This window comes from Sciurus vulgaris (assembly GCF_902686455.1).
Source record: "Sciurus vulgaris genome assembly, chromosome: 16".
NCBI classification, from domain to species: domain Eukaryota; kingdom Metazoa; phylum Chordata; class Mammalia; order Rodentia; family Sciuridae; genus Sciurus; species Sciurus vulgaris.
The window spans coordinates 18746796-18773404 of NC_136477.1; the positions used below are offsets into that span (position 1 = coordinate 18746796).

The following is a 26609-nucleotide window of genomic DNA, read 5'->3' on the forward strand; positions in this document are numbered from 1 at the left end:
GGAATTTAGGCCGCCATGCTGCCTTTAGCCAGCACCTCCTGGTCTCCTCTGTAGATATATGTGGAGATGGGCAGGTAGGCTTTGTCAAGGTGGATCCTGAATATTAGGGCTCTTTATTAATAGCCTTCTAAGTGCCTAGACTCACAGAATAGGGCCTGGTCTTCAGAATCTGTTGCTTTAAAAGACATAATGACACAGAATTCAGAAATCCTATAAAGTGGATTTGCACTTCCTTTAGCAACTCAGCAGCTGTGTGCACATGGCTAGTAGCCACCCACATGTGTGAGATTATCAGTCAATCTACATGGGTTGCTGTATATTCCTCCTGAATTCATAGGCCTTATCCCGGAACTGTTTTCCAAGGGAGGAGGAGGAGGAGAAGAACCACCCTTGCTTGCCAGCCCTGCTAGTCCTGGCTACTCCAGCACACATAGCAGGCCCAATTCCTGCCCTCAAGTCTGTCTGCCCTGCGCCAGGCTCACATATTCTCCTTGAAAAACTCTGGGCACCCACTCGTAGAGATTTAGTAGGTGTTATAGCCCCTGCTCAGAAACAGCAAGGAGGTCTGTTTGCTACTCTTGTCTCCCCAGCCTTGGCAGTTGGGGACCCCAGGAAACTCAGTTCTGATCCTCTTTGAGGAGCACCGTGGTTGGACTTGACTCCTGTTGAGTCCTCTCAGGAGTCTGGTATTGCCACCGAGTTTTCAGGGCTGCCTATAGGCCTGTCTGGCACCTCTGGAGAGGCTCTAGAGAGGCTCCTACATGACCTGATGTTAGGGTGCTCCAGTCCTGCCTCATGAAAGCCCTGGAATGACTACAAGCAAATAACTTCTCCTAGGTGGAAATGGGCATGGCCACAGGAGATTCTCCATCCTCTGCATGGGTAAAAGGGCTCCTGGGTAAGTGTTTGCCCTCAGAATGAGCAGCCCCATTATTATTACCTCTTTTTTGGAGCTACTGGTGATTTAATCCAGGGGAGCTATATCACTGAGCTATGTTCCCAGCCCTTATTTTTTATTTTGAGAAGGTGCTCACTAAGTTGAACAGTGTGGGACATAGGCCCTGGGCTTGGTGGTCAAGAGTTTGGGGTTTAGGGGTGCTAGGGTGAATCAGGTTGGTCTTGGGAGATGGGTGTGAGCAGCTCTGCTCTTTTGGGGGAACAACTAGAGGAATCCAAGGTGAGCATTTACAGAAGTGTACAAGCTGAGCCAGCGGTGGTGGTGTGTGACTAGTTCTAACTACCCAGGAGACAGGAGGATCACTTGAGGTTAGCTTGGCAACATAGTGAGATCCTGTCACCAAAAAAAAAGGTAGCAGACTTTGATCAGCCAGGACCCAGATCACAAGATGCTTTGTTTCCTTAAGCCCCAGGTAAGGCACACTTGCCTGCTCCATGAGCCAACCCTGTTTGTAGTTTCAAAGTTTTCTTCTTTGACTTTCTGTAGTTGGAATGAGATGTGTCTAGGTGTAGATTTTTTTTGTGCTTGTGCTACTTACACTGAGTAAGTAGATGAGTTTTTTAGATGAGTTTCCTCTTAAATGTGTTTTTGACAGTTATTTCTTAGTTTTTATTTCTTACCCAAACCATGATCACTACCTTGGCCTGACAGTCCCACACCTGCCTGTGAACTTGTCCCCTGGGTCTTACCTCTACCTGCCTACCCTTCTGTTGTTTTTATGTCTATGAATCTCATTGAACCATGAACCCGAAGAACAGATCTGTTCCCTTTTATTCAGGGTTTTCTTTCCACTACCACCTAGGGCAGCTCCTGAATCGTAGGCAGACTTTCAAGAGCAAATCCAAGCAAGTGAATGTGAATGAGTGGTAAGGGAATGAATGAGTGATGAATGAAAGAATAAATGAATATGTGAGGAACGAAGTATGCTTTCCCTGGACATCATGTAGTTCTGTTCAGAGACCCATGAAGATCCAAGCTCTGTATTCCCTAAATGAGACTCCTTCCCTGGCATGAATCAAGGAGATTTTAAATATTAACCACATCATGGATTCTGGTTGGTGATCAGACAAGAGCGATAGCCTTGTGTAGGTGGGCTAGGGTTGTGATTGGAATGTGAAGTTTATAATCCTAGCCTCCCCTCCAGGATACTCTGTGGAAGTTCCTGGCAGGTAACAGAATTTCTGGCTTGTGGTAAGACCATTTATGCCTTTAACAGCCTGGCCTTCTTCCAGAGATTTTTGTAGGTCACATAAAATATCTTTTGATCACTATACTTTACATAAAGGTTCTCAAGATGGGCAGGCAGAATGGGCTTATTGGATTTGCCCTGAAATATCACATAGTTTCCAAATAAAGTTGGTGTCTGAGAGAACTGCCATGGGTAAAGAAGACAGTGTCGTGGACCAAGTGGGCTCCAGTCCTCTCAGCACATTGGGCTAGATTTCCTCAACTTTTATTCTCCTGACCTTAAGTAGTTTTTATAGTTTAAAAAAAAAAAAAATCCCCTAAAATAATGCTTGCAAGTATTTTGAACCACTTTTTTTTTTTTTTTTTTAATTAAAAACTCTCCAAAAACGTACCCAGCATCTTGAAACCTCCTCTTTAAAAATGTGAGCTTAGTAAAGTTTTTCATTTTGGGAAGTAGAGGGACAAGTGGCCCACTCTGCTTGCAGGAGATAACCTGGTGCTCAGGACACATGCAGAGTTCCCTGGGGGCTGGTGTGACACAGGAAATGTCTGCGGCCCTGGGGTGAGCCTGGCGCTTCCATTTTCTGACAGCACCTGAACCCTTACCTCCCTTCTCAAAATGAAGGCTGTGTGTCACAAACCGGTTGTAACCGCCCGTTGCCATGGTTTTCACGTTGGAAGGCACTGTTAAAGGGTCATGTGACCAAGGAGGGAAATGCCTTTGTCACGTGACTTTTTGGTGGCCTGATTAGCATACAGGAAGTTCACTCCCTACTGGCTGCTGGGATGCAGAGTGATCATTGATGGGTGGTGACATCATCTCTTGGATGAGTTATTGATTAGTCTCAGGCCAAGATGGGGCCAGGGAGCACTGAGGTCAGAGTGGCCCTCTCAGGAAGAAGCTTCAACTGCTTAGTGGCCTCTGTCCTTAGCCCTGCCCTCTTTCCTCAGGCAAATTCAAGTTTTAGTAGTTATCTTACCTTTGAAAGAAGTGCATAACCCTTAATAAGATAATGAAAAATCTGTAAGTCGGCTGTTTTCAGCCTGTATGCTTCTAGGAAGTGTGTCTGTCTTCTGTAACTCTATATGAGGTGCCACCTGGATTGCTCCTCAGTTCACCTGGGAGCCCATTTGAGCAGAGACCAGAAGTTGTAGCTCTGTGCTGGGACCACAAGTCCATCCACCTTGGACACATTTATCTGTGTGTACATCCAAAGAGCATGGAATTAGAGCCACCAGGTTACCTTGAAAGTTGATCATGGGTGGTGTCAGTGAGGAGAGATACACAGACCTGGAGGTGGTTTGGGTGAGACTTGAGTTAAATACCCTGGATCATTTTATAAATTACCCATTTCTGGATATCTGAATGCAGGCTGAGAACCCTGTGCCTAGAGACCGTAGACTGAATCGGCCAACTTGCAGTCCACTCCTCCTGTCTCTGTGGCAGTCCAGTCAGCAACCATGCAAGTTGTCAGATCAGGGCCAGGAGTAGTGTCCAGGTGCAGCTGTCACGTACCTCTGACTCGTAGGGCAAGGAAGGCCAGAAAAGAGCAGTGACAGCAGGTCCAAGTAGGCATTTGGTGAGTCTAGAGTAGAGTAGGTGAAGCCTGAGCCTCTGGTACTCTGCCTGCCCTTCCTGAAGACACAGCTTCCTCAGGAATGGTGGGGAGTGCTCCATGTGCTGTTAAAGTAGAGTCAAGCTCTGCATCCTAGTGACTGTCTCCTTACTCTGCCGAGGTCTAGTGGAAAAAGCTGGGAGAACTTTGAGCTGTGACTTCAGTTAACTTCATCCAATTTTATCCCCTGGGTTACAGTGCCACCTAGCGTGCATGTTGTGTTTTTAGCTGCTTTTTCTAACCACAAAACGAAGGATTTGATTCCTCCAACATGAATATAAGCACAGATCTTCAGGGAAGATTTGCAGTGTGCCATCAGCAAATGGAGCTGCTTGATTTGGGAGCCAGGTGTTGTTTCTGAGACTGACTCCCCTCTCCCCCATGTGTTATATCAGTGACACCAAAGCACATGTTCAGCCCTTTGGCTTCAGTAGCATCAAATGTAAATGAACATCCTACATAAGAAAGGGAGAATCTCAGACACTGGTGTGTTCCCGCATAGGTTAAATGGCATAGTGGGCAATGGGGCTTTTAGCTCAGAGCCTGGCTTGTAGTTTACCACAGACTGGATACTCACTGTTGTTGGATTCTGATGTGTGACATACCATCATCTCACGGCCACATACTTAGATATTTGTGTGTTTTGACAAAATAGCAAAATCACAGGGGCTTCCCTGTCAGCCCCTGACACTGCCCAGATTGTAGGGAGATGCCATGGGTCGTCAGTGAGAAGAGGACAGAACAGAACTAAGGTCAAGTTCACTGGGAAAAGTGAGCTTCCAAAACACACCATTGCACAGAGGGGAGCACATTCATTAGAAAGCAAAGAGGTTGTGGGCAAAAGTAATCAGAGCATTTTATAATGCGGTTTGAACTGGGGCTTCTGGGATGGTCAAAGTTGAGTTCAAAAGGTGGCAGGATAACACAGGCAGGGTGGTGGCCCTGTCATTTGCAGGGCAGAATAGTCTATACAGTGTTAGAGCATAGAGGAGGTCATAAATGAACCAGTTTGTGAGTAGATCAGGTGAGTGGAGAGTGCCTGGGTCTTTGGGAGAGGTTCTTGTTGATTTTATAACTTGTGACTACTGCTGCCACTTGCCATATATGCCATATATTGCCTGTAGCAGTCAGCTTCAGGCTGCCTTGTGAATTGGAAAGAGGCCCTGTTTTCTAGAGGCAGGTGTGAGGTCATCAGTATGCCTGACAAAGAAGTTGAGCAGAGAAGAAAGAATGATTCATGGAGGATTGAGCTCCCCATCAGGTAGTTTTCAGCTGGATAGGTTTTTGAGGCATGGGCATCCCATCATGCCTAGTACGTAGGAGCCTAACAATCAACTGAGACTGAGCCAAGGCCCTGGGATCTGAAACCAAGCATTTTATCCAAAACTAGGCCACATAGTAAAGGAGGGAGCTGCAGCATTTTCCAAAATATCCATATTACACTTGGGAACACATAGGCCCTCACCCCAGGGGATGTGGAGGCAGGGATCAAAGGGCTTAGTTGTGAATTGGCAGATTTGAGTGCCCCATGATGCATGTGGTTAGAGGGGTGCCATGGCACCTGATGGGCCTTACAGGACCCTGAAGGGAAGAGCTGCCCATGTGACGGAGATAGGGGCAGGGAGACCAGGCCAAAGTGACACACTTTCCACTTTCTTACTGTGTGTCTATAGAGTATAGGCACTTTGGCGGTCATGCATTCTGCTCTGTTAACCACCCTTTGTCTCCACCCCCTAGTGACATGAAGTCTGAAAGGAGACCACCCTCGCCTGATGTGATTGTGCTCTCTGACAATGAGCAACCTTTAAGCCCACGGGTAAATGGATTGACCAAGATGGCCTTGAAGGAGACCAGCACTGAGGCCCTGCTGGTGAGCCTGGTGGTGGGAGGGCCTCCTCTGTTCACACTACCCACTGCAGCCCCAACTACGCTCAGCCCTGTTTGTTGTGCCTGTGTGGAGCTGGTAATGTGGAGCTGGTAATGGGGTTCTCTGCTGAGTACCCTCTTAACCCTCATTCTCATACTTTTTCAGAAAAGCAGTCCTGAAGAACGAGAAAGAATGATTAAACAACTGAAAGAAGAGTTGAGATTAGAAGAAGCAAAGCTTGTTTTGTTGAAAAAGTTGCGGCAGAGTCAAATACAAAAAGAAACCACCACCCAGAAGGTATGTAATCCCCTGCCCAGGTCATTGGAAGCTGTTTTCAGAACCAGGGGCAGTTGGTCACTATCTTGCCTTGACACCTACCACCCCTTAGAGTGCTGGAGGCGGGAAGGTCTGGTCAAAGGGGGTTAGGGTTTCCTCCTGGGACTGTGGGACAGGTCCAAACAGATATTTGCAAACTCAAGTGTGCATTTTGAACTTACCTAGAAGGATGTCGAAGTAAGAAGTTGTTGAAATAATTTTAGTCTAGAGTATTCTGAATCTGAGTATGGAGAACTCACTTCTTTTAGTCTGAAGGTGTCTAGGAAATGGAGCATGGTTGTCTTTAGTGCTGCTGGAAGCACAGTTCTTAGTCGAGAGGTCTATCCTAATCTCATTTTCAAAAAGGCCTACTGCCCCATAGATGACCGTGCAAGTTCCTGACTTTTGCAGGCCTTGCCCTGGCACCTTCCTTTCCCTTCCCTTCCTCCTGTGGTGTTGCAGTCTGCCCTTCTTCATCCTATCTGAGCTGGATGAGTACTAAGCACCCCATAGATCTCAACCCTGATCCCTAGTGAGGGTCTTCCTCCTGTTCCTTCTTCCCTGAAACCTCTTTGTTGCTTTTGTGAAGTTTAACATGTACTGTAAGTTGAACTTTTGTTGGGCTTTTCTAATGCCCTGTTCTGGGAAGATTCCTGGTTGCAGATACACTTGCCTTGTACACTTTAATTCCTGTCTCAGTAAACCAGAAAGTCAGTGCACCTAGGACAATGAGAGCTGACAGCTGCTTGAGGAAAGACAGGAGACACACCTGCTGGTCTGACTTGGAAGTTTGTCATTTCCTGGGTCCCCTCACCCCCAGTTTAGCAAGTGGGTGGGCAGATTGTACCATGAACTTCATCAGTTGCTGAAGTCTCAGTCAAGTGAATCAAGTCTGTTGCTCTCCCTTCTCTAGGGGAATATGTGACTTTAAACAACATTCAGATGGTCCAGTGGTGTAGCTTAGTGATTGTGTGTCTGCTTAGCACGAGTGAAGCCCAGGGTTCCATCCCCAGCACCCACCCTACCACTCCAAAAGTTGGGGGGACAGGCAGAATCAAGTAAAAAGTGTTCATACCCAGCATTTTCTCACTAAGGTTGGGATTAAACTGTCTAGGCCCAGGGCTCTTTGCCTTAGCTGCTGCTGTCCATCCTCAGCGGGCAAAACAGGTGCCTGGACCCCATGTGGGAGTAGTCCGGAAGTAATGCTGATAGGCAGAGGTTACTGCAGAATCTCCCCTTGGCCCATGTAGAATGGGCCAACTCTTGGTACAGACAGGACCACTTTCAGGCTGGAAACAGAATCTTTGAACGTCTGATGTGCTTGGAGGAGGAAGGAAATCAATCCTCTCCTGTCAGACTTAACAGCTTTTTGGTGACTCTGTAGTGGAAAGAAAGGGGCTGGTGTCATCCCCATTCCCTATCCCCAACCTCCTGTATGTCTCTTACAGCCCACGGGCTCCACTGGGAGCACTGTGACTACCCCTCCTCCGCTTGTGCGAGGCACCCAGAACCTTCCTGCTGGCAAGACATCACTTCAGGTCAGTGTCCCCTCTGTGTCTTGACTCTGTGCCCATCTAGCAGTACTGCTGTCTGTAGCCTGGAATGGGCCCATCGGGCTCCTGAGCAGCTCTGATCCCAGGTCCTGCAGAAGCAGAAGGTTGCCTATTCCTTCAGAGAAAGCTGGAGTGAGACCTTTGGCCAACGGATCAGGGGAAAAGGTGTGCATGTGTTCCCCAAACCAGGCCACTATTGATGTCACAGACAGAAACCACAGTCAGCAGTGGGAAGGCCCCCCCAAGTGACCATCCCCAGCAAGATTGGAACAAGAACCATTCTCCCAGGGGTGGCCTGCAGCCTGGCACAGCCTGAAGTAACTCCCAGACACAGGGCTAAAAGGGCTTCTTCCTCTCTCCCTCAAGCAGGTGGTGTTCACCCTACCTAACATGCTGTCTTTGGGCATTTGTGGGGCCAGTGTCTTGTGACAGTGTGCTGCTACATTGTCCTAACTCATTCCTGAGTGATCCCAGGTTTCCCTGGCTCTTGTGGGAATCTGCATTTAGTATAAATAGGTATTTTAGCTAATTTTTCTTGTTTTTTTATTTTTTTATTTTTTAACCAATATAATCTTTTATAAAAACAATAAATCTGTTTTCTAAAAGATAAAAGGCCACATAAATGTGGAAATTGGTGTCATTGACAGACCTCTTCAACTCGAATGCCTGGCAGTGTCATCCCGCCACCCCTGGTCCGGGGCGGGCAGCAGGTGTCTTCTAAGCTGGGGCCACAGGCGAGCTCACAGGTCGTCATGCCCCCACTCGTCAGGGGGGCCCAGGTGAGAAGGACCACACAGGTTGGGGACTCAGCAGCCCCAACCACTGACCGCCACCTCCAGAGGAGGACCCTTCCTGCTCTTAAGGCTGGGGCTGTGGTACCCACTTCTTTGTGCCTCCCTCTATTGTCAGTCTTAGTTGGATTTCTTGTTCCCCCTAACCCAACAGCAAATCCACAACATCCGACAACATTCCACCACGGGGCCACCGCCTCTCCTTCTGGCCCCCCGGGCCTCTGTACCCAGCGTGCAAATTCAGGGACAGAGAATCATCCAGCAGGGACTCATCCGTGTCGCCAACGTCCCCAACACCAGTCTGCTTGTCAACCTCCCACAGGTGAGGGTCTGTACCAAGGCTGGGAGGGGTGTGTATATTCTTTCAAGGGCCCCTAGTTGGTCCTGAGGTATCAAAATGTCTCCCAGGGTTATGGAATATGATCTGCATGCTCACTCAGAGAAGGGTGATGCCCTGAACCTTCCCACAGGGGTTCGAACCATAGGGCAATGGAGGCCATGGGCAGATTTGCCACCTAGCAAAGGTGAATTGCTGTTGAGACCATAGGGGAATGGAGGCCATGGGCAGATTTGCCACCTCGCAAAGGTGAATTGCTGTTGAGACCATAGGGGAATGGAGGCCATGGGCAGATTTGCCACCTAGCAAAGGTGAATTGCTGTTGAGAAGACAAGTATGGGACCAGTGAAACCCAGGCTAAGGAGTGGGGTCTGCTCCCCTGATCCATGTAGAGGGATGGTGACACATGGAGACAGTAGGGTTTGGGGGATAAGTGAAATGGGAGATGGGCCAAGAGACAGCTTGGGGGCACCAGAGACCTCTAAGGGCCCTCTGCATCCCTGCCTCGTTCTTGCTGACTTGTGTCCTCAGGCACGGGTATGAGAAGAGAGCACGTCTGCAGATGTTCTCAGAGCACCAGTGCTCTATTCTTAGCCACTTGTCCCTTCACCTCTGTACAGAGCCTCTGAGATGGGGAGGATCTGTCCCCACCCACTGAGTAGCAGGATAGGAAGAGAAGGACCAGGAGGCGGGCAGGCTGGAAGCAAGAGCATTGTCTGACATACAAAATTACTGGGTCTGCAGGGGCTTTTGCTGACAAGCACGTTCATCCTTTCTTCCTTCTTTGACGAGGTTTGTTTTTACCCGCCTTCTTTAGACAAGAGCAAGGCTGGAAGTTTTGGGCAGTGTACCTGCCTTTGTTAAGGTTGAGTTCAAGTGCAGAGATGACGACCAATCCTACTTCTGCTCAGGGGTCTTCTGGGCACAACAGAAGACTGACCTGGGCAAGAAGTTTTGCCCACCCATTAAACTTTGTGTCTCCTATCCTCAGTGTCCTTTGAGGGTGGGCAGAGGCAGGCCTGTTGTGGACTCTGCTGCTAGCTGGGCTGGAGGAGGGGGAACTGGCTGGTCAAATGTTGGGGAAGCTTGGACTAGGTCTTGATTGCTGACTGGAGGTGGCAAAGCCAGCCAGGTAATTTCCTGAGACCCTCTGTGGGGAGGTTCCCTGGAAAGTATCTGATATGTTGTTTGCAAATACTTGGGTATATCTGTTTACTGTGGATAGTGCGTAGGCTTTTGTCAGACTTCCAGAGGAATCCTCAACCCCAAGAAGCTAAGGGCACTGGTATAGTTAACTCTGGGTTTTGGCGTAAGCAGTTATGGAGCAGGTGGAGACCACTAAGGGGCAACAGCTGTGATCCTGTTGAGGACAGTAACCTAGTACAGGAGCAGAGAGGGTGGGGCGAAGGGACAGGGTGGGCCCTGGAGCTGCTTCTCCCTATAACACCAGTAAGAATTCAGAACTAACCAGAGCATTAGCACCCCAGATAAGCACCAACTTATGCTTATGGGGTGAGCAGCCCCTGTCATACCTCCTCTGGAACCTGTCTCGATTGTGGTGGTCTCATGGTTGTTCTCGTTTGGCAAACACAACAAAGTATCAATTTTAATTGTGTGCAGTGTATTCAGCATCCACTAACATCCATGAGTATGGTTAGACATCACTTGCCTCTTAGGGCTGTTCATTTCAGATAGCTTTACCTATGACACATTGCCTTCCATGAACCTGCTAAGACAGATTTACTGGGGTTTTTTGGTTTGGGGTGTGGGTGCTGGGGATGGAACTCAGAGCCTTGGACACGGTAAACAAGTGTTCTGCCTCTGAGTCACATCTCAGCCCTCAGATTTACTTTATTTAAGAGGACCCCAAGTGTAGCTGATGTGGATGTCAGTACTGCGGGGATCCATGGGAGCCTGCCTCTGTGGTTGGGCACACTGACCTGGTTATTGTCTTCTCAAAGCCCACCCCAGCATCACTGAAGGGGACAACAGCTGCCTCTGCTCAGGCCAGCTCCACCCCTACCAGTGTGGCCTCTGTGGTTACTTCTGGTGAGTCTCCAGCCAGCCGGCAGGCAGCGGCCAAGCTTGCACTACGCAAACAGCTGGAGAAGACACTGCTGGAGATCCCCCCACCCAAACCCCCGGCCCCAGAGATGAACTTCCTGCCTAGTGCTGCCAACAATGAGTTCATCTACCTGGTTGGCCTGGAGGAGGTGGTGCAGAACCTACTGGAGACACAAGGTAAGTAACTCTGGCTGGTTTCAGCTTGCCGCTAAAGGCGTTGGAGCCTCTACTGTGTGACACCATTTATTGTCAGTTCTGATACGAAATAGAACACTGTTCTGTTGGGGTCTTTGATAACTGGGTCCTCGGGAGGCCCTGGTACAGATGGGGTAAGGGTGAGGATAGGCATCTGTGGGAGGCTGGCAGGCTTTTAAGCAGGACCCTTGGGCATGCATGGGCTTGAGTTCTTTTGGTCTTTCTTGGTCCCTACCTGGACCCAGCCTACTTCTTTTCCCTCTTTGGGAATAGTGTAGAAAGCATGCCTGCAGGGTCATTATCAAGAACAACCTTGGAGACTTCTGGAAAGGAGGTGGATCACCTCATTGCTCCTCAGGGAACCTGTTCCCCCAAAGACTGATGACGTTTATGCCCTGAGATGGAGTTGGTGATGAAGTAAAAGGGCAGTGAGCCTCAGTCTTTTCCCCCGAGAGATCACGTCATATTCTTTGAGTAGAGGAGGCAGCAGAACTGGGCCAGGGCCCAGAATTCTCAGACCCTTGACCACTGGTTCCTCAGCTCAGGCCAGTGCTGGTCCCACCCAGTTCAGACTTGAGGGCCAGTGGTGGTATAGGGAATATACAGAGGAGAAGCATCTTCTCCCTGCCCACCACCTAGGATGCAGAGATAGAGCAGGGTGTGTGGGCAACAGAACTATGGTCCTCCAGTGCCCCCCACTTTGTTAGGGTATGGGGAGGGTGCATTCTCACTCCCCAGGCTCCTGTAGCCTGATTGTGCCCAGGGCCTCTGAGCTCACTGACAACCTCAGAACAGTGCAGTCACTTTGGATTTGCTTCATGGAAGACTCTATCAGGTCCCTTGGAACTGGGCATCATCCTTTTGTAAGATGGGCTCAGTAGTTACCAGAGAGACCAAAGGGGGTGTGCTATTGGGGATTTGAGGGCTCTGATACATTCTGCTTGTATTTGGGGCCCTTTGCAACAAGGAGGAGTTGGCAAAGACACTGCTGCTGAGAGGGCATGGAGTGTGTAGTTGGCATGCGCAAGGCCTTGAGCTCTACAACAAAAAACTGCTGGGGTAGCTGGGTGGGCAGGAGGCCCCTCAGGACTGTGATAGACACAGTCTACTCTGCACCTGCCTGTGCAAGTGTCTGCTCTCCCAGACTAGCTGTCTGTTCATTCTATCATGAGGGGCCAATCTCCCTCTACCATTGCCAAAAATAGGATACCTCTCAGAGCCCCCAGGCCAGGCAGCTCAGCACAACTTTGCCTGGCACTGGTCACACCACAGCTGTCTGGGAAACAAATGCCACATCCTTCTTCAGGGTTGTATGTGTGCACGAGGTGCTCTTATTGTCAGACCCTGTGAAATGCAGGCATGGGCTTAGGGCAGGGGCCCTGAGGCAGACCCTAGGCACAGGCAGCTTGGATAAGTGACATCCCATCTGCTCTGTGGGACCAGGGACTTCCTCAGAGTTGGAACCTACAAAACATCTCTGTGCTCAGGACTGTGGAAGGCCAGGCCAAGCAGGAGAAGTAAGGCTGAGGGTTTCTCAGCATCAGTCTCCAGCTATACCCTGGCCTTGTGCTGTGGCCTATAATGACCAAGAAATAGTTACACCCTGAGTGTTTAAATAGTTAAACACCATGAAGGTGGGAACAAAATGCAAAGAGTACTGACCCTACACCTGAGCAGAAAAAGCAAAGAGTACTGACCCTACACCTGAGCAGGAGCCAGTGACCCTCCTTATGGCCAACCACAGAGACATTGTTTCTATCTCCAGACAAGGGGACCAAGGGCCCAGAACACCTTCTACCTGCTACTCTCTTTGAGTACTTTGTCCTCATGGCCAAACAGTGCAGCCTTGGGGCCTATCTTGGGATAGACTCAGGCTCTGCCACTAACCTGCCATGTGATCTGGAGATCACTTGGTCGTCCTATCTTGGCCTCAGCCTCTTAGGACAAGTCCCCCACCCATTTAAAGCACAGCCTTCAATATCCACAGGGCACTTTCGTCCTGTTAACATGTCTATTGGTTGTAACGCCCACCATAGCAAGTTGAAACCTGGCATGGTTATGGTCTCCTCTTCAGAGATCTGTTGGCATTGTGGGTCAAACAGGATATAGAAACCAGACCAGCATTGCCAAAGTCTTTGGAGTGTTACCAAGGACATTCAACCCAGTTTTCCAAAGCAACTTTTGGCCATTTTGGTGCCTGCACACAGTTGGTGTGCAACAAACAGACCACACTCCCTGAAGCTTGGATGTCCTAACCTATTGGGAAGCAGTGGTCCAGTCTGCTGCTCTTGTTCTGCTTGGAGTCTCATGTCCAGCCCGGGCAGAGGATGGTGGGGTCCCCATACTCCACCAGCCTGTCCCTTTGATAGGAGTTTCCCACCTGTCTCCTTGCAGCAGGGAGGATGTCGGCTACGGCAGCTGCCGCTGTGCTATCCCAGGAGCCCTACATGTGTGCACAGTGCAAGACAGACTTCACATGCCGCTGGCGGGAGGAGAAGGGCGGGGCCATCATGTGTGAGAACTGCATGACATCCAACCAGAAGAAGGCACTCAAGGTGGAGCATACTAGCCGCCTGAAGGCCGCCTTCGTGAAGGCGCTGCAACAGGAGCAGGAGATTGAGCAGCGCCTGCTGCAGCAGGGCACGGCCCCCACCACCACCACCAAGGCTGAGCCCACTGCTGCCCCCCACCTGGCTCTGAAGCAGGTGAGAATTGGCTCCCCCAGGAGCGAGCTGCCCTTAGCAGCGAGCTGTCCCTAGAAGGCAGGATGTTCTTCTGTTCTGTCCCACTCAGCGCTCATCCGCCTGATTGTTAACTGCGTGTCTAAATTGCACTTAATAGTGGTGTTTGGCGGCGAAAACACTAATTTGCAGTTTCTTTAGATTTTGTAGCTTTCACTTGCAGTGTGCTGGCTGACAAGAACTTCTTGTCTGAAAAGACTATTCTGAAAGCCACATTGAGATACCAAAGGGCCATTTAGCAGAAATATTCTTGCTAAATTAAGGAGAAGCAAGTTTGAAATTAAGTTTTTTTGTTTTTATTTTTTTAATGCTTCTCCTTCCCATCCTCTGTAGACCTGAAACTGCCTTTTGGCAATTTTGGTTTCTCGGAAGTCATCTGTAAATCACTAAACAGGTTTTCTCAAGAACCCCATATGGCATCTAAAGCTGGCAGTCCCCCAGGCTGCCATTAGGGGGTGGGCCTGTCCTGTGGGACACACCTTCGGCCACCCTAGGTCACCTTGAGCCAGCCAGTGGAGCAGACATTGCTGATCTCAGTTTCAACCCCTATTTGTGTAGGTCATAAAACCCCGGCGTAAGTTGGCGTTCCGCTCAGGAGAGGCCCGAGACTGGAGTAACGGGGCTGTGCTACAGGTCAGAACCACTGCACCGGGAGCCTCATGCCCCCAACCATAGACGCGACCACGTCAGTCACCGACTGTCATGCTGCCTGCGTCTGTCTTTTTCTCTGCTTCTCTCTCTCTCTCTCTCTCTCTCTCTCTCTCTCTCTCTCTCTCTCTCTCTCTCTCTCTCTCTCCTCTCCCCCCCCCCCCCCCCCCCCCCTCTCTCTCTCTCTCTCTCTCTCTCTCTCTCTCTCTCCTTGTTCTTCCTTCCCCCTGGTATAACTTACCTGGTCTCCTGATTTTGGACTTTAGGGACTCGTGTGGGTGGGAAGAGGTCAGCCAGAACAAGGAGAGGCTGCGTTGAGCATCTTGCCCGTGGCTGCCCCTTCCCCTCATGATACATTGTCCCCTCTCTCCTTTGCAGGCCTCCAGTCAGCTGTCCCGAGGCTCAGCCACAACGCCCCGTGGTGTACTGCACACATTCAGCCAGTCACCCAAACTGCAGAACACAGCCTCGGCCACGGCCCTGGTCAGCAGGACTGGCAGACATTCCGAGAGAGCTGCAGGTGCTGCCAAGGGCAGCACCACCTCCAACTGGAAGAAAACGCCCCTGAGCACAGGTGGGCAGCCTCTGCGGCTCCATTCTTGGACCCTGCTGCCATCGGGTCCACCCCTCCTTATTTTTCCTTTTTGACACAGGGTCTTACCATTTACTAGGCTAGTCTCAAAATCATGAGCTCAAGTAACTCTTCCACCTCAGCCTCCCTCGTTCCTTTTTATTTTGGTACTGGGGATTGAACCCAGTGGTGCTTAAACACAGAGCCACATCCCAAGCCCTTTTTTACTTTTTATTTTGAGACAGGGTCTAAGTCACTTAGGTACTTGCTGAGTTGCTAAGACTGGCTTTGAACATGCGATCCACCTGTCTCAGCCTTTCAAGCCTAGGATTATGGGTGTGCGCCACTGCACCCAGTCTCCTTCATGCTCGCTCACACGGTGAACAGAAGTGGCATGAAAGGCCTCATGCCCCAGACCTGCTTCCTGAGAAGAACCACCTCTGACTTTGGCTTCATCTTTTCCAGTCCCTCCCTAGTGTGCCCTGAATAAGTGACAGCACTCGCTATATCCACACTCTCAAATGTGAGCAGACCTGGTTCGCAGGGGCTCGCCCACCTCTCCACCCCCACCCCAAGCCTCTGTGAGGACTCCTCTCAGAGCAAACCCATCTTACTACTCGCAGCCACCCAGCCTTGTCCTGCCACAGTTAACATCTGTTTGTGCTGTCAGTGCATTGTTCATCACACACTCACTGCATTTCTCGCTCACCCAGAATGTGCCCTTCGTTCACTGCTCTAGGGGACCCTCTCCTCCCACCCTGTCTTAGACACACCAAGTGGTACAAAGTACAAAAGAGCAAGAATGCAGGGAGAAGGGACGACTAGGGTGAAATGAGGTGGCAGCAGAAGCCTCCTGGAGGAACAACTTGCGGAGGGAAAGAACCTGACACAGGCATTCAGTTGACTTGTGGCTCCACTGTCCCTGGTGTCATTCCCTACCCAATTCCCTTTTTGTAACATATTCTCACTTACTTGCTAACACAAGGGTTAAATATTTTGTGTGTGTGCCAAGCATGGGAAAATGAAAAGTAGACAAGAAGGACTGGCCAAGCAAAGGGGATGGGCGAGTGCTTTCTGTGTAGTTGCCAAGTGCTCTCAGTCGTTCCCTGCAGCCTGTATCTCCATAGGAAGAAGAGGGCCGTCACAAGATTTCAGAACTTGGGAAATCAGGCTGTTTGTGCAAATGGAAGTTGAGAACCTCCTATTCATGTAGCTACCAAAGGTTAAGGATGCACCCATGCCAGAGCCTCAGTAGGGACAGTTCAGGAAAGGGAAGCTGTTTGTCTGATCACAGAGGAATGTAGGTGGCCTGGAGAGCAGAGCACATTGGTAAATATAGACCACCCAGACATGTTTTGCCTGGCATGTTTAACAAACAGATAAGAACTGTTGAGCTAGTCAGAAATTACTTTAGTGGGAAATTTGTAAGCATACAAAGTAAGTAGAGTTGGACAGTGGCATAGGCCGTTGTCCCAGCAGTTTGGAGGTTGAGACACAAGAGGGTTACTTGAGCCTAGGAGTTTGAGACCAGCCTCACAAACATAGCAAGACCCTGTCTTTAAAACAAACAAAACAAACAAAAAGGAGAAGTAAACAATGAGTGTGTGTGGACACAGTGATAGAAATCCATCAAGAAACTGAGTGGGTAGATCTGCCTACCATGTGTGCAGCATTGGATTCATTCCCTGGCACCCAACACAGAAAAAGGAAAAGAAACTAGTGTGTGTTCAAGGGTAAAATCTGAAAGAAAATTTGAAGGCACAAATCTTTTAGTAGGATTAGAGATCAAGCATAATGGTTTCCCAAAAGGGTCTTTGCTGGTGTTCCCAGATCCCCCAGGGTTTCTGGGCTGTGGTTTGAGGGAAGCTCTTGGCAGAGCCCAGGTGCCCCGTTTCTGGAATGCAGACCTTCACTATGCAGAGAGGGGTGAACACTTCTTCCAAAAAATGTATTGGCCTCCACTGTATTATTCTTAGAGTAGGTAGCATAGTGTTGCTAGGCGTTCTGGGGAGTCCAGAAACTGGTATGTGCTGGAGTAGGAATCGTATCTTTATTTCCCAGTTATAAGGGTGATGCTTGTTCATTGTAGAAATGGGAAAAGACAGAAAGAAAAGGCCATAGCAGTAATAATAATTTCTACACCAAGAGAATAAATACCACAGTAAGGGAATTTCCCCAGTCTTTCCTCTGTATTCTTGAGTCACATGTGTAAATGCATCTTACCTGTTTGTGTCCTCCTGTGTTTGCCAGCCAGAATCTCTCTAATGTGTAAATGAGCTTACTGTCTCATCAATAATTTTGTGGTGTGGTGGTGCACGCCTGTAACTCCAACAACTCAGGAGGCTAAGGCAGGAGAATCGGAAAATTCAAAGCCAGCCTCAGCACCTCAGGGAGACCCTGTCTCAAACTTGTGTGGCTCAATGGTAGAGTGCCCCTGGGTTCAATTCCCAGTCCTGGGGAGGAAAAAAAAATTCTTAACCCATCAGTGGTGCATGCAGTAGTCCCCAGCTCTTTGAGGGCTGAGGTGGGACGATCACTTGAACCCAGGAGTTTGAGGCCAGCCTAGGTGACACACTAAGACCTGGTCCCCAAAACATTTGAGGGTCAGGTTGTTTTTAATGGCCAAATAGCATTTCATCAGACTTCACTACATCAGTGCACAAGTCCCTTGTCGGTGGGTTTTACTGTTCTGCCTACCACTGTGGTAAGCACTTTGGTTCACATAGCACCTGAAATCTGACTGTGATCATCTGACCTTTACCCCGTGATTGGGATCACCTTGGCAGAACCAGGAACTGTCTTCAGGGTGATCTACTTGTTTTTTGCATTTTCTTTAGCTCAAGGTCTGGGACTTGGGGATGATAATACTATAGGGCTGGTGGGTTTGTGGTCTTGTGTATGTATTGGGCAGGGTCGAGGCTATAGCCTGTGTTCAGTTGGCTCCACTGTGGGTAGGATTCTCCCAGGAACCCACTGACCAGGGGCCATCTCAGCTTGTCACTGTATTCTGTTGCAGGCGGGACCCTGGCTTTTGTCAGCCCAAGTTTGGCAGTTCATAAGACATCCTCCGCTGTGGACCGCCAGCGAGAATACCTCCTCGACATGATCCCACCACGCTCCATCCCCCAGTCGGCCACGTGGAAATAGTGCGAGCCAGGCCCAGTGGAGGACAGGCTCCCTCCTCCCTCCCACCTGGCCCCTGGTCTAAAAGGACACACCACATCGCCCTCTGCGAGCGAGTGATGGCCATGCTGCTGCCGAAGCAAGACCTCAGTCCTTGGTTGCAGAGCCTCATCGCAGCTGGGGAGAGGGGTGCTGCTTCACGGTGGGCAAGGATCATAACTGAGGGACCTTCCCATGGGCTTTCTTCCTTTCTCTCTTTGCCTTTAGTTTGCCCGACACCAGCAGAAAAGTGAACCTCGGGGGCTGGCTCTGCTCCTGGCCCCCTCCTTCCGCCCCCGGCAGGCACACACAGGCGGTTCATCTTGGACACTGTGACACACTCAGGCAAGGCTGGCACCCAGGGCTTCTGAAGTCGAGCGGGGCGTTTCATTTTCTCTCTGCTTTTCCCCATCTTAGGTTCTCAGTCTTCGACCGCCTCCCCCATGGCAACCTATAGGTTGAAAGATTTTTTTTTTTTTTTTTTTTAATCACCTCATGATGATGGAGTTTAAAGTAAACTGTGCAGATCCAGGGGTCCCTGTCGTGCACAGTGTAGTCCCACCAGGCCCGTACCCTGGAGGGTGGGTCACTGATGGTGCCTCAGCCCCCAGCAGAGATGGTTGGCCCAACCCAGATGACTGATGGACACAGGGACAGCCAACATGGCCCTTGCTTCAGCCGAAAGCCTCCATTGCTGCTCGTTCGGAGACCCCAGACTTCCCACATGTAGCGGAAGAACAAACTGCAGCCAGAGACCCAGGGATTCCCGAAGTTGTGCGCTGCCCTCAAATCAGGGAGGAGAGAATCAGCTGGCAGCCACACCCAGGAGCCTGAGCAGGAAGGCGGAGGGGAGGGCTGCTATGGGTTTTTTGTTGTTGTTGTTGTTGTTGTGGTTTATTTTATTAAATTTTTTCCTTTTCTTTTCCTTTTCTTTTTGATGGACACAATCTCAAGTCACCCTGGCATGTGCACCTGTCAGTGAGCGCACAGGTGTGTCCAGGCTGGGAGGCGCCGTCCAGGTGTGTGGCGGGCTGCTTTCCCCAGACTTAAGGATTTCCATTTGGGTTTAGTTAGAGCCTTTCCTTCAAACTGGGGGTTGCTGTCAGGGTCTGCTTTCAGACTTCTTATTTTCTCTCTCTATTCCCCTTTAGAATCTACAGAAAATTTTTTTAAAGGATCAGGTCTGCTTTTAGTTTTATTTTTATTTCTTTCCCCTCTCGCTCCTTAAAAATCAGTTGAGGAAAGGTGGAAGCTGTTGTGTGTCTACCACACACTGGGCCAGCTCTGTGCCCATGCAAGGGTGTCCCATGTACATGCACATCTGTGTGCCTACAAGAAGACTGGGCACCGCTGTTCCCCCAGTTCCTCTCCAGCCCGTTTTCCTACTGATGCATTTAGGGACTTTAATTTAAAATCCTTATTCTGTAGGACCGCCTTCTCCAAACACAACTGCTACAACATTCTAATAAAGGCTCATTTAACCCCCATGCTCACGTGTGAATATCATCAGTCTTTAGAAAACATTTTTTGACACACAGTAGTGGACCTTGTTTTGGAAATTGTTCCAGTTTTTTGTGCTAAACCCTGAATTTCTCACCAATTTTTTGTTGTTCTGAGTGCATAACTTTGCCGGGCTACAAGAGAAGGGGGGTTGGCTTTCATTCCAGTATCCAGGGATTCAGGGGAAAAGAGGGTAATTGACTTTTTTTTTTTTTTTTTTTTGAGTGGGGGGGTGTTTTTACACCAAAAAAAAAAAAAAAAAAAAAAAAGGAAAAAAGTATGCAAGCATTTCTATTCCTCGCATTTTTCTGTGTGCCTGGCAAATAAATACCTGTCTTATACTACCCTGAGCTGTTAGCCCTCTCTGTTCAGTGACATGGGCCAGATCTTCCAACTCCCCAAGCAGGAGTGCCTGGGAGGCCCCTTCCTGTTGAAGAAACCTCAGTTATATACAGTAAACTCAGGATCAGGCAGCCAAGCCAAGTCCTCCCTGCACTGGGGGGGGGGGGGGGGGGGGGGGTTGAGCACCCAGCTTGCATTTACCAGGTCTGAAGAGAGGGCCCAGTCTCACCCCTACCATGTCCTGAGCTCTCCAAGCCTGGCCAGACTTCTCCTCTGGGACTTAGGGCTATTAACTAGGACAGTCTGTAGTCAGTACAGACCATGACTCCTCAACAGGGTGCCATAGGCAGAGGACAGGGTGGCCAGGACCTTGGCTCCTCCAGCACCTCCCCAACTCTGTGTCCCAGGAGCATTCCCAGGGACGACATACTGTGACATGAACCTAACTTTTTAAAGGGGACGATGTAAGATGCCTTAATCTTTCATTTCTACTGTCTTGAAAATTTTTTTTTCTTTCGAGTTCCCTCTTCGCGATGTAACTTGTATGATAAAGCCCCAAATGGGTGATTCTGTGCTGAAATTTATTGTTACACCTAAAGGCATGACTGAATACCTCTCTGGGTGTGGGGTTTAGCCATACCACGAAAGGATATTTGTTAGCACACCCCTCCAAACCAGCCGCCATTCCCTGCAGTACTGTCGAGTCCTGGTCTTCTCTGAGAGACATGAACATACGGGAGCCCTCAGGCCCAAAGATTGTGATTATGTGGTCTCCAGTTATCTCTCAAACCTCCAAGGCAACTGGGAACCTGTGGCCAACTAGGGAGGGCCATCACCTGTTGTGAGGTTGGGGAAGTTTGAAATGACAGTTTGTGTTCACACATGCCCACCTGGATCCACTCACAGCTCTGGCTATCTTGACCATATACCCCTGGTGAGCATGGGCATCCCCTGATGGTGGGACAGTAGCACTGAGCGGCCTTGGGTCCTAACTACCTCTCCAGGACCTCTGTGACGCTCACCCCAGGCAGAGGGAATGAGGTAACAGCTTCCCTGTATCCCATTTCCACATTCACTCCTATTGGCTGGAAAAACACAGGAAAGTTTTCTATAGAAATACTTATAACAAGGATATCTGAAATGGGAAGGATGGTCCATGCCACTCCACCATAGGGTTTTTGATGCTGAGTTACATACTGCACATGACTAAGGAATTTCAACTGCTTTTATCAAAAAGACAGCAAACACTTTTATAATCCTTGACAAAGAAAGTGTAATAGATGGTTACACTAGTGCAGGGTATGAGGGGATCTTGGGGTGGTGGGGAGGTTGTCACTTGTATTTATTGTGACTAAATCTTTGATAATAAAACATGTAAAAAAAAAAAAAAAATGTTTGCCACCAAACCAGAATAGAAGTTCCGATACAAAGAGGCTGGAATTGGTGGCCATACTTTGTATCGTGGGGAACTTTTAGACTCTGAAGGACAATAAAGAAATGGATGATGTGTCAACTGTACTTTTCTTCATCCCCTCGGCCTTGGTATCCCTGTGTTTTGTCCCAGTCCCGGGGCAGCTTTATTACTGGGGGAAGAAAGGAAGGGGTTGCACCCGCTATTAGGACATCCCACCAGATGGAGTCCATCCCCACTCATCCTTGGCCCTAGGCACTATCTGCATCAGAACCTGGGGTTCTGAGCCTAACTTACCCACAGGGTCAGAGGACTGTGGTCCAGATCCCAGTGGGTTTTACCCATCAGGCAGCCTCAGTCCCCTCAGCCTCCATACTCCCAACTGGAGTGCAGGATTTTGCTGCAGGACTTATCACAGATGTACATTCTAAGCACAGTCCAGGCTGTGGGCTCTCTCCAGAAATGAATGATTCCTGATGAAAATTTGTTTTCAGGTGCTCCAAGTTTCACATTTAATTTTGGTGCTGGGGACTGAACCCAGGACCACGTGCATCTCAGCACAACAGAGCTACGGTCCAGCCCCTCACATTTTGTTTTTCATTAAAAACATTTTTTCAACAACAGGGGTTCAACCTATTGTTGGGCCTCATGCATGCTAGGCAAGCACTCTACCACTAAACTACATTCCCTGCCCCTTTTACTTCATTTTGAAACAGTCTTGCCAAGTTTGCTGAGACTGGCCTGTCCTCACCGGTCACTGGGATTACAGATGCAGTGGCTGGCACATTTTACTTTTAAAGTGAAACATGGGCTCATTTTGGTGCATTCCGAAATGCATAAAATATGACCTTGTTCTCCCAGGTGTTTTTGTTTTGCTGTTTGGGGGGCATCTTTCCTTCCAGCCTGGGAGCTGACATACCTCCCAACAGCCATGACTATAGTGTGCTGAGTCACCTCAGCAATGCACAAGCTGGTAGAAGGCACAGTAGATAATAAACCCAAGCCTGTGCTGTTCCACCTGTAAGATCCTGACTAGTGTCCCAAATCCAACACTGACCTCAAGAAACACACTTGGGGGAACTTCTGGTCCTTACTTTCTACCCTCAAGACTCCTGTGCTTCCCTGGATCACATAAAGTCACCTCAGTGGACCAGGGGCAGATCCAGCCCTGGACTGCAGTTTCTCAAGTGGAGAAATGGGGCAATAGCCCTGGTCCCTGAAACCTCTTTTCCTCCTGAACTGGGCTGCGGGGCTGTGTAGCCATGGAGTCGGGCCTCAAAGTTTCCTACAGATTCATCAGTGGACCAATGGCATGTGCCATGTCCTGGGCACTGGGGATGTGGCAGTAGCCATCCAGGTGGAAAGAACAGGGTGTGCCAGAGGAGGTGATTCCAGGTTAACTCAAATGAAAGGAGGGGAAGTGAGACCCGGAGTGAGAAGAGCCTGTGCAAAGGCTCAGACGTGGGATGAGGCACGCAGGTCAAAAACAGGATAACAGCGTGGCTGCACTTTCAGGACACAGGTGAGGAGGATGTGGATTTATTCTAAGTGCAGTGGAGGCTGTCCTCCAATGTAAATCAGAAAGACTGAGTCTTCTGCTTCAGCTGTGACAACCCAGTCAGAACTCAAAGGCTAAGCACACCACTCTTCAGTTTCCTCATCTGCAAAATGAGAGGGATGGGGCCACGGTCCATTTGAAGGTGGTAAGAAGAGAGCTGGCACTCAAACTCCAAGACGCCAGAAAGCTATGGAGGGTGAGTGAGCACTGGCTGGACATGGTGACACCCACAGTTGAGAAGCTCCCTCGGGGACCACGTGGGGGTCAGATGAAGGCAACAGGATTAGGGTTGAGGAACATGTTTCCCATACACCAGAAATGGCAGACAGCAGCTGTCACCAAACCTAGTAACCTCATGGCGGGCAAAACTCCCAGTCTCCCCCAGGCAATGTGGGGTCCCCCTGGAAATACATCTGTAGCTCTCCAGCTCCTCTCCCTGCTCCCTCTTCTAGCACAGGAACTTCCTGGTTTATTCAAACCGCTGCCTTTTCCAATTTCTCCTTCAAGGCTCAACTCAAATGAAATGGCTTTTAGCCGGGTGCAGTGGCACATGCTGGTAATCCCAGCTGCTCCAGAGGCTAAGGCAGGAGGAACAGGAGTTCAAAAGCCAGCCTTGGCCACTTAGAGAGGTCCTAAGCAACTCGAGGAGATCCTGTCTCTAAATAAAATACAAAAAAAGGGCTGGGGATGTGGCTCAGTGGCTAAGTGCCCCTGGATTCAATTCTTGGAACCAAAAAAGAAAAGAAAAAAGTGATGGCATTATATCATGGATGATCCCTTCCTCCACCTGGCATTTAACACAACTTACAATTATTATTTGGTACCAGGGATTGAACCCAGGGGTGCTTAACCACTAAACCACATCCCCAAGCCCTTTCCCATTTTTATTTTGAGATGGGGTCTCCCTAAATTAATAAGGCTAGCTTTAAACTTGCAATCCTCTTGCTTCAGTCTCCCAAATTGCTGGGATTACAGGTGTGTGCCACCACGCCTGGCTTACAATTATTTTCAAGCAATTCTTTAATTTTACTTAACTTTCACTTGCTTCCTCATTGAGGGCAGGGATGGGTTGAAGCCTCTTCACTGAGCTCCAGGGCCTGGCACAAGCAGGTGCTTAAGAAATGCATGAGGACTGAGCTGGATTCACTCTGATTCTATCCTCAAGCTCTCCGAGGCACGTCGCCCTCCCCAAGGAGGACTTCCATCCACACCCCACCACAAAAAGATCTAGCTTCCAATCGCAGCTTTAAAATAACATCTCGGTGGGTTTGTTTCCTTATCTGTAAACTCCCAGTTTACACCTAGCATCCCCATTGACAGCATCATCGGGAATCCGGGGATAACAAGAGACCCTTTGAATTTGTCCTATTTGAGGAATCCCATAGGTTCGGGTTTGAATCCTCCCAACTTTTTTCTCTCTTTTTGGTACCAGGGATTGAACCCAGAGGTGCTTAACCACTGAGTCACATCCCCAGACCTATTTCTTTGTTTCATTTATTTATTTTTGAGACAAGCTCTCACTAAATTGTTTAGGGCCTCGCTAAATTGCTGAGGCTGGCCTTGAACTTGCGATCCTCCTGCCTCAGCCTCCCGAGTTGTTCGGAACGCCACCACGCCCGGCCTCCCAACTCTCTTCTGAGACTGGAAGCCAGAGCCTCAATATGCCTTCCTCTATAATGGGCAGCCCGAGCCAGACTTCTCCCCGGTGCGGCCCCTTCCCCCCTGCTCCGTAAAAGGGGCCACCGCTAAAGCCACTTTGCGAGGAAGAGCGAGTTTATTGCAGGTTCTAACCGAAAATCTGGCATCCGCGGCTGGCTGGGGAGGGACGCCCTCCACGCATGTCCGCTCGCCGGCAGCTCCTCCACTAAGCCACCATCTGCCGCGTAACCAAGGCTCATTCCGCGCAGGCGCAAAGCTTCCGTCTCCTCTCGTCTGGCCCCTCTCCGGGCCTTTTCGGCGGGACTCAAGGATGCACATGCGCCCTCCAGCTCTCGGGATCGTGGAGGAGGAACTAGATTCCGAACCCGGGCAATTGCGACCCACGCCGCGCAGGGGAAGGGAAAGGGTAGAGCACGTGTGCAGTCGCGAGCGGCGGCTTCGCGGGTTTCCGGAAGCGTGCCTCTCGCGCGTGCCTCGCGCTGGCTCAGTGCAGGGTTCGCCGGGAACCCCGGGAACCCCGGCTCCTAGCCGGAGTCCCCAGCGCGCAGCCAGCTGTTGCGCGCTACCTGGCCCGCTGAGGGCCTGGCTGATGGGCTGAATTGTAGCAACTCGGCAATCAGGGATTTGCAGCGCTCGGAGAGCTCGAGGCCCTCGGGATACAGCACGCCGCGCTTCTGGCGCCGGGGCAGGCCCGCGATGTCCGAGTCGTCGAAGGGCATGCACCCGGTTACCATGACGTAGAGCACTACGCCCAGGCTCCACACGTCATATTTCTTGGGGTCGTAGGGAATGCCCAGGAGTACCTCAGGTGACGCATAGGCTGCCGAGCCGCAGTAGGTGGTGCTGAGGTCTGGGTAGCCATGAGCCTGACGGCCGAAGCCGAAATCGGTGAGCTTGACGCGGCGCTCGTCAGGGCTCAGCAGCACATTTTCGCACTTGAGGTCGCGGTGCACCAGGTGGTGGTCGTGCAAGTAACGTACAGCGCCCGCGATCTGCGCGAAGAGGTCGCGCGCCTGCGACCCGGGGATGCGCCCGTTGCGCTGCACCGCCTGCAGCAGGTCGGTGGCGGCCGCCTCCATCACGATGTACAGCTTCCCGTTGCACACCTCGATGAATTCGAAAACATGTACGATATGCGGGTGCCGTACGCCCCGCAGGATGGACAGCTCTCGAGGCAGGAACTTGTTGACGAAGTCCGGGGGCGCTCGCCGCCGGTCCACCACCTTGATGGCCACCGTACCTTTGTACTTCTTGGAGGTGGCCACCTTAACCTTAGAGTAGCTGCCCTCGCCTATCGTGCGACCCAGCTTATAGCCGAGTTCGCTCAGGAGTTTGTCACCCGACATGGTGGCGCCCGGGGCGCGCGGGGAGCAGGAGGCGGCTGCTGTCGGGGGGCGGCCGGACTCCGATCTCGGGCCTAACCCATGGCGCTTGGCACCTGCACACCCGCACCCCCATGTGCCCACTCCCGAGCTCCCGCCGCCACGGTGCCTTTTATTTCCCAGGTAACAATTTCTGCCTTGTGAAGTGACTGCGGGCGTCACTCTACCTCGGGGTGGGGGCCACCCGGACCCCGCCCTGCGAGCTCCCTAAGCCCCTCATGCTTTGTGACTCAATCGTCCAGAATGGTCAGTTCCTGGTCAGAGGCCACTAACAAGGGGTACCGACCACCACTGGGAAGCAGAATCTGTTCCTGGGATTGGAGTGTTTCCTTCTGAGTCCCCCTAACCTCTTTTACCCAACTTCTGATCATGTGCCCGCAGGGTACCACCAAGGAGATGAGAACGGAAAGGAGGACTTAACTCGGGAACCTGCTTCCCTAGGGAGCTCGGGGTTTCTGATCCCTCTGTGCATCGTCCAGGGGGAAGGAGAACGCGAGGGCTTTTAGTGCAAAGTTCAGGGAGCCCTGGCGGCCTCCAGGTGCGAACAAGGACTGATTCACGCCGTCTGGGGAAGAGAAAATCGGGGGACTACACGACCGCAGCCCGAGCACGCACGTAGACTCAGAAGCCCCGCCGCCAGAACTCTCCCGAGAGGTGGAAAAACTATACCGATAGCCTAGCCTAGGTTCCCCAGTGCCACAGATTTTCGCTAGCGCTTCCGCCACGCTCAGCATGGCTGCGGGCGGTTACG

The 26609-nt window shown here is 50.4% G+C and overlaps 2 protein-coding genes across 14 annotated transcripts in view; one reads left to right on the forward strand and one right to left on the reverse strand.

The window, feature by feature from the left end:
• The window catches only part of GATAD2A (GATA zinc finger domain containing 2A), a 108060-nt gene extending 89134 nt beyond the window's left edge, over positions 1-18926 (forward strand). For 11 of the 13 annotated variants that reach the window (XM_079116732.1, XM_079116728.1, XM_079116737.1 and 8 more), the window contains 10 exons: positions 5500-5632; positions 5795-5926; positions 7393-7482; positions 8145-8276; positions 8443-8610; positions 10587-10866; positions 13279-13589; positions 14184-14258; positions 14652-14847; positions 17861-18926. In XM_079116732.1, the coding sequence (XP_078972858.1) occupies positions 5500-5632; positions 5795-5926; positions 7393-7482; positions 8145-8276; positions 8443-8610; positions 10587-10866; positions 13279-13589; positions 14184-14258; positions 14652-14847; positions 17861-17991 (1648 nt within the window). In that variant the 3' untranslated portion in view covers positions 17992-18926. The remainder of the gene's footprint in view (positions 1-5499; positions 5633-5794; positions 5927-7392; positions 7483-8144; positions 8277-8442; positions 8611-10586; positions 10867-13278; positions 13590-14183; positions 14259-14651; positions 14848-17860) is intronic. The other 2 variants (XM_079116730.1, XM_079116731.1) reach the window with 1 other exon arrangement.
• Positions 18927-19752: 826 nt separating this feature from the next.
• On the reverse strand, positions 19753-26595 carry TSSK6 (testis specific serine kinase 6). Its single transcript, XM_079116786.1, has one exon. It carries the CDS (start codon positions 25820-25822, stop codon positions 25001-25003), a length of 822 nt encoding a protein of 273 aa, XP_078972912.1. The 5' UTR covers positions 25823-26595; the 3' UTR covers positions 19753-25000.
• Positions 26596-26609: the final 14 nt, after the last annotated feature.

Bases quoted from the DNA above. Each gene is read 5' to 3' on its own strand.
- TSSK6 (XM_079116786.1), bottom strand. From the start codon at position 25,822: ATGTCGGGTGACAAACTCCTGAGCGAACTCGGCTATAAGCTGGGTCGC.